Raw genomic sequence first — 7,704 nt, forward strand, 5'->3', positions numbered from 1 at the left:
CAAAGACAAGAGAGCAAGACAAAATAGATATAAAAACAAAAACAAGAGACAAAGACAAAACAGATTAAAAAAGATAACAAACATCACTAGGAGACAAAAAAAAAATAGATGTGGTCATGTGGAATGATATAGTTCAATACAAATATCACGAGAACTTTCAGAATCTTTATCTTAAGTTTGATTAAGAAAGACGAAGGAGTTGGTCAACCCTAAGTTAACCCCAACGGTACACAAAAAGATAAATTTCCGTTTACGTGAACCTTTACCTTATTAGCAATAAACTTTTCTACCGAATTAAAAAAGAAATAAATTTAAGACACAAAGCTGAAAAATTCACAATTTGAGAATAAGCTTTAATAACTTAAAACATGAATGGTTTAGTGTGTATTACCTTGAATCTGGTACAATAAGGATTTGCAATCGATGGACGAATTTGATTCACGTTGATTTGTTTTGGATTCACTTGAACTGAGGAAGAGAAATCGAAACTGGGGTTAACAGAACTTCCTAATTCTGTTGTCGGGAAAGAGAGGAGAAGATATTCACTTTTTAAGTACTAATGGACTTTTAATATTGGGTCAGATTGTATTAACTATAAAGTTAAGTTGGCCGATTTTTTTTTTCAAATTCTATGCTCACCTAACGTTATAATACGGTCTCCGCGGGAAAAAAATCGGTTTACTGTAGAAACCAATCGAATTGGTCCAACTCGCTACGGTGAGCTAACGATTTACGATTACTCGGCCGATTAATCGGCTAGGCGGCCGATTTTTTGAACAAGGAGTTTACATAATAAATCTTAAATTTTCACTATTATAAATAACATAAATAAAAAATACTGTTATTTTATTTAAAAAGAAAAATTTTATATAACAAATGATATTTAGTTTTATATGTAGCTAAAATGAAAATGAAAATTTAATTATTAAAAGTTTCATATAGATTTTTCATATTGATAACATGTTTAAATTTAACCTAAATATTAATTAATACAGCATGCTCCAACAACTTTGATTAAAACTCATTTCTCATTTAGGAATGCATTAATTAATCATTTATATGGAAATATAGTAATATTGATCGTTAGATAATGTCTATTTTAATTTATTATATTTTGTATTATGTCTTTTCTAGTAAAATGGTTGGTTTAAATAATATTGCAAATTTCTGAAAAAGAACAAAAATTATAATGAATGGATCAATTTTCAACAATTATAAATAAAAGTGTTAATTGTAAAATAGGAAATATAGAGAAACACATTGCTAATTCAGTCTAAATTTATGCCACGGTTCTTAATTTGGAAAGTATAATATTATTATTACCTAATATGGCAAATAATATTCATTTCGAAGTTTGACCAATAATTAAGGATATTTTATCATTTTAAGATGTTAATAAAATTATTCAAAATTTCCATATATTAGCAACATAATAAATAACGGTTACCATCTTGCCAAGTACTAACATATTCATAATTTATTAGAAATTTTCTAATTGACAGATTTATGGAGTCTGATATATATGGTCTCCACATACTTGAAAATCACATTTTAGTTTACATCTCTGATATATACATCCGTTACGGTCAACTGTGATAAACCGAACTTCAATTCCAATCGATTAGGTATATGAGACGAACAATACTATTTTTTAAAAAAATTGTTCATGTAACAAAAAAAAAAATGAGGTTTATGAGTGATGAATCCCGTATATTAAAAATATGGAGTCATGTATATATACGATCATGTTGGTGTCATGCACTATATAATCTATATAATTTATATTGTTTCTTTGCATTAAAAACCATATAACAAAAGACAAAGTGTCAGATATTAGACCACATATATATATTAAAGCTTTATCAAAACAATGAAAAGACATTCAATTAGATCAATGAACAATGAACCTTGCTGTTTAGTTCAATTTTTAATATAGCAATCATATGTATATATTAGAGCGATTCTTGCTTGTTGATCATGTTTAGGTTATTCGGAACAATGAACCTTTCTGTTTAATTAGTTCTGTAAGCAAATTACTTTAAAATTATAAAGAAGAAGATTGTTTATGATGGTTCAAGTAATATATGCATTGAGATGATTAAGAATCCACATTGTTCTAACATATGAAGATTTGAGAACACGTTTATGCTAAATGAGAGAATATGTTATATGCCATATAAGAAACGATGAAGAATACGAACATCACGTATTTTTTTTAAATGTCATTAATCTAAATATATTACTAGCTTTTGACCTGCGCGTCAGCGCGGATATTTGTTCATATTTTTAACTTTTAATAATGTCATAAACATAATTGTTTGTGTTCTCGTCATATATTCAATATTTTTGACTATTTAGTAAAGTAAAAATCAATATTATTATTAACAGAACGAAACTCTCACTTTAAAAATTATAGTGGCTAATATTGTTTTTTTACGTTTAATGAGTAATTATGTATATATATTATAATATAATTGTATATCTTAACTTCTTAGTAATTTTAGGAGATCTTGGATATGCAGAAACATTTTGTTTCATTTATTCAACATTTGAATTTAACTGTGTTAAGCTTCAATTAATAAAACATTTGGAAGAAACAATAAAAAGAAATCTTATGTTTCTCGTGAATTGCACCATTTAGGAATAATTTAATTTTAATATTCAAACTAGATTCTGATCCGCCCTTCAAAGAACGGACATATTTTTTGTTTAACTTTTTTTTTGTATAAATTTTCATATTTGTGTTTTATTTTGTAAAATATTTCTCTTAAATGATTAGTAAAAGGTTTTAATAATTATATTAAAATAGTTGAACTAAACCTATATCATTTTTTTGGTCATCAACCTAAACAGAATCAAACAGACTCTGCAAACTGACTAAACCTATATCAATAGGTCATGTTCCTAATCTAGATTATGATCTATGCTTTCAACGCGCATAATATTTTATGATATAACATTCCATTAACAGTTTTACATTTTATTAATTTTGTAAGGATTTTTCTATTTAAAATACTTTTGTATTCAAATTATCGATTTTTAACCTAATTCAGATCCCAAATCGAACCGATAAACCCAGTAATTCAACCTTTTAGTTAAAAACTTGATGAAACCCATAAAAATCGCTGAAATCAGAGCCTATAGATTGAACCAATATGTAATTAATATGTAATTAAATTTTATCTGATTGTTATTAAAAAATTTAAAATTTAATTTCAATGTTTGAATTAGATATTTAAATAATTATTAAATTAAGTATTATTGTATTTTTAATATATGTCTTAACTCCAACTTGTTATAAAAATTGTTCAAATTATATTGTATGTGAAATAAAAAATAGTGTTTTAAAAAGCTTACTGTATTTTTGAACATTTTTTTTTATTTTTTTAATATTGATGTATTTATAGTTATATATTAAAATTAATTAAATTAATAACTATGGTTTATCTACGGTAAATCAAATAACCCCATAACCGAAAACATTCCGGTTCAATGTTGTGATTGTGTTTGAAACATTAATTTAAACATATATTTAGTTTTTATATTTTCTTATAATATATCATTGCCAAGTTTCCATTAATTTTTGTAGTAGAGATAATATTTATGAAAGTATAGTATCAATATCATTGGTTGCCAAACAACATAATTTTTATTTAGTGGACTTATACGATTTAGAATCAAAAGAAGTCTACATTTTTAATTGAAAGTATGAGTCGACAGTAAATTCGTTTCATTTCATTACCCCGAGTCAGCATCCATCGTAAAAAGTTAAAAAAAAAAGAAGTATGAGTCGACAGTTTTAATTGAAAGTAGTGGGTTCCTAGTATTTTGAAATTAAAGGTGTGACATTAGAAAATAAAAAAAAATAATAGTTGAACTAAACATATATCAATAGGTCATGTTCCTAATTTAATAGTATTGATATTTTTTCCTATACATTCTTCCAAATTAGTTTCTTTAAATAAAATATAAAGCATTTTTTTCTCTTCACCAAAACTGTGGATAAAAATAAGAAAAGGTAAACTTGTTTTTAGATAATAACTTTAAATTGTTAGTTTGATAATAAAAGCTTTATTTTAGAATATTATTTTAAACATCTCATTCATCTCATAATCATCACTTGGTATATTCATCCAAAAAATCAATTCATTCATCAAAATTTATTTATTTATTGTTTATTTAAGTTAAACAACTTAAAATTTTAGGTCTTATCTAAAAAAAATTCAAGATAAAAAAATAACGAGCTGATATAAAGAAAATAATATTTTTATACACAAATTTGTGAGGACTGAGGATATAATCTGAGATTTTCTTACCAACAAATTCTTATTGGCAAAACTATTAGAACATCCATAATGGCGAGAGACTCCCTCCATAAGTTGTTTTGATATTTTAATTATTAGACTATATTTTATTTATTTTTAATAAACTAAACCATTTCATAAGAAACATTTCTCACTTGAGTATATTATTTAAAACTTTAGGAGAGTTTCTTCATTAAGAAACCATCTTTTACCTTTCTATTCCATTTGTAATTTTTATTAGTGAGAAACTCTGTAAGAGTCTCTGTAAGAGTCTCTCATTAAAGATAGCTTTGTAAAGCTAGTTCAATAGCATTTCTAATGTTCTCAACTCGGAACCATTATTTTCCCTGATGAAAACTGAAAAGTATATATATATATATATATAATGGGTAAATACAGAATTTTACATCTGAAATGGAACGGGATTGAAGAGTACGGACTGGATGTGATCAACGGTCTTGGCTTTCTCGGGACAGCCGTGGCCATCACCGTGCTGGTATATACATTGTACCACGCGGTTAAGATTTGCGGCAGCTGCCACGAAACCACTTGGAAGAGAAGAAGTGTGTGCCGCGGAGTTTATGACGTCCCACGAGTCGATGATCATACTTTGTATCTGTTCGCGTGCCGCATCCTCATTGGCTCCTGTCTCGTACATGTAGCATTGGACTGACTTTGGTGAATCTCCTCTTGCCATCTCTTCCTGTAAATCATGAAAGTTTAGTGCTTTTCATTTCAATGATGTGTTTATGAAACATTTCAGAATTGGTGTCAAAGAAGTGGTGTTAATACTTATGATGTTTAGTGGTAAGTTAAAGTTACAGATTTTTTTTCTCGTTTCTAATAAAAGTATACTACACAATTGTTGTCTTGGGTGATATTATATGGTATATTGACTAGATAGCCAAATCCTAACCTCATATTTTCAAAACGACATCTGTCATTATCGTTAATAAGTTAGGGTATTTTCAAAAATATATTGTTACTTTATCGTTTAACAAACTGTTTTATATGATATCATTGTATTTGTGTAAATCAAACATGGAAAACACATCACTTATTTGTTGTTATGAAAAATTAACAAGGAATGCATACAGTTGAGGTGGCAAGGTCATTGGCGAGACGGAGAATGGTGGCTGAGCTCCTGACAATAGAGTGGTGGTTTATAGACACATCGGTTAGATTTTGGTCGGATATCTGGTCGCAGAGGATAGAAAAAAGGTGGAGCAATATCGTTGGAACAGAACTCGAGATCAAACCATTTTGCATGTATTCGTTAAAACTTGGTTTGTGTCCAGTCTTGTACCACTTCGCTTCGGTTAGGAACGCTTTGAATAGATCCGTCCACTAGGAAAATCATTAAATATATATATAACATCAATTTTGTTATATGATATATAAAAGAAATATATAAAAAATCTTACAACTTGTTTGAGGTAAGGGATGATGTTACGTCCTTTGTCTCTGAGAACATCATAACCAATTTGATTGATCTCATTGTATAGAAATAGAAAACAAATTTGCATGTATTCCGGAAGTCTTTCGACTAAATTCACATCCCATCTGTAAAGGACAGTAAATAAATATATGGATTAGGATTGATATAATGGGAGACAAAATCCGTTGCCAGGAAAAAAAGGGGAGACAAAATCCAAATTATAATCACATCTTTCTACCCCACATCTTTTCAAAACTTTTCTTAGATTTTAGTACTTTTTTAGGATGAAGCAACTCTTATATATGGTGCACACGTAGATGTAAAACAATTGTTTTCTTTTAAATACTCTGCATACATAGTACTGAAAACTACATCTCGAAATAATTTTCAATTTATGTCGCTTTATTTATTAATTTATCGAAAGTGCTTTGACTAAAAACAATTTACAGAAAGTAAAAGACAACAATTTACAGAAAGTAAAAGACACTTAAGCATACGTTTTCACCTTTCAGTGGAACTAGATTGATTAGTTTATAATCATTTCTTTCATTCTTTTGTAAATGGCCCATAGTTTTATCAATAAAATTCAAATTTCATCCCAAAAAAAGATAACATGATAAAAGAGGCCATATGCATGTTTAGTGTATATATATATTTTAGTTACAATTATTGACTGTTAATACCATATAATAACTAATTAATAATTAAAAGTAATTTGATGATCCAAATAACTTGGAATAATATCAAATTAATTAATACATATCTCCAGAATATAAAACCCTGATAAAAAGTTAAATACTCTCTGTCCAAGATAAATGAAAAATTTTAAACTTATAATTGTAGAACTTTCTAAAAGTACTGTTCTTGAATCATGATATTTTCATATGTTTATTATAGTATCTAATATACTTACCTTTCGACCACATTTGTGAAAATCTCGAGCTCCTCTAATGTACCATATATATCGTAGATGTCATCCATGATCGCAATCAACATGAATAATTTAGTGAGTATCTTGCGGTAGTATTTAAACTCTGGCTCGTAAAATATTCCAATTGTCCAAAAGTAACTCTCAGTGATTCGGTCTCTTACGAAATCAAGTTGTTTCATAAGTTCTGTGCTGTTCCACCAGCTACATTAAATTTTTGACAAGAAGCTAATCAATGAACATATACATATATATATACTCATTTATCTTCCCGTGTTTTAAAAAATACCCATATATCTTCCTATGGGATAATAAACATGTATATAATCACTTGATAGTTACCTCGAAATTAATTTAAGCTCTTCTTGATGATTTGCTTGTAAAATATTGAAATCAAGTGCTGCAAACTTTAGCAAGAGTGGATCCATATCATGCTTTTTCTGGTACACAACTATGTACCATCTTGCTTCTTTTCTCCTAGTGCTCCAATGGTACGGATTCACTAGGGCTCGTTTCACCATGTCTAAGATATAAGTTTCATTTGTCCCCAAAATAGTTGTGCTATTCTCCGCAATAAACTCGGTTAATCGCTCATTTTCAAAACTTCTAGCCTCCTTGAGTTTAAACTCTGAATCCATTGAAAAATAAGAAGCTTCGTATACAGAGAGTACACCCTTGATGGGTAAAGTCTTTCTGAATATTCCATTTTCACTTTTGAAGACGTCAAACACTACAAGAAAACAGCGATATTCTGACGGACATTCCGACGGAAAATGAAATCCTCGGAATATCCCGAGGAATTTCCGAGGAAATTCCGAGGAAACACAAAATTTGGTTTCCTCGGAATTTCCTCGGAATATACCGACGGAATTCCGAGGAAATATCAATCCGTCGGAATATTCCGAGGAAATTCCGAGGAAATATATTTCCTCGGAAAAAACCGATAAATTCCGAGGAAATATTATAGCCGTTGGAGAGCCGTTTGGGGATTTTACAAAATTCCGAGGAAATTCCGACGAACTAGCCGTTGGCGT

At 28.6% G+C, this 7,704-nt stretch overlaps 1 protein-coding gene across 1 annotated transcript in view; it reads right to left on the minus strand.

Annotated features, from left to right (window-relative positions):
- Positions 1–4,707: 4,707 nt before the first annotated feature.
- LOC106301302 ((E)-beta-ocimene synthase, chloroplastic) overlaps positions 4,708–7,704 on the minus strand; it is an 11,471-nt gene continuing 8,474 nt past the window's right edge. The window contains 5 exon segments of the mRNA XM_013737669.1: positions 4,708–5,007; positions 5,400–5,651; positions 5,729–5,867; positions 6,656–6,874; positions 7,013–7,400. Coding sequence (XP_013593123.1) covers positions 4,708–5,007; positions 5,400–5,651; positions 5,729–5,867; positions 6,656–6,874; positions 7,013–7,400 — 1,298 coding nt within the window.

Source organism: Brassica oleracea, chromosome C1 (assembly GCF_000695525.1).
Source record: "Brassica oleracea var. oleracea cultivar TO1000 chromosome C1, BOL, whole genome shotgun sequence".
In the NCBI taxonomy this organism is placed as follows: domain Eukaryota; kingdom Viridiplantae; phylum Streptophyta; class Magnoliopsida; order Brassicales; family Brassicaceae; genus Brassica; species Brassica oleracea.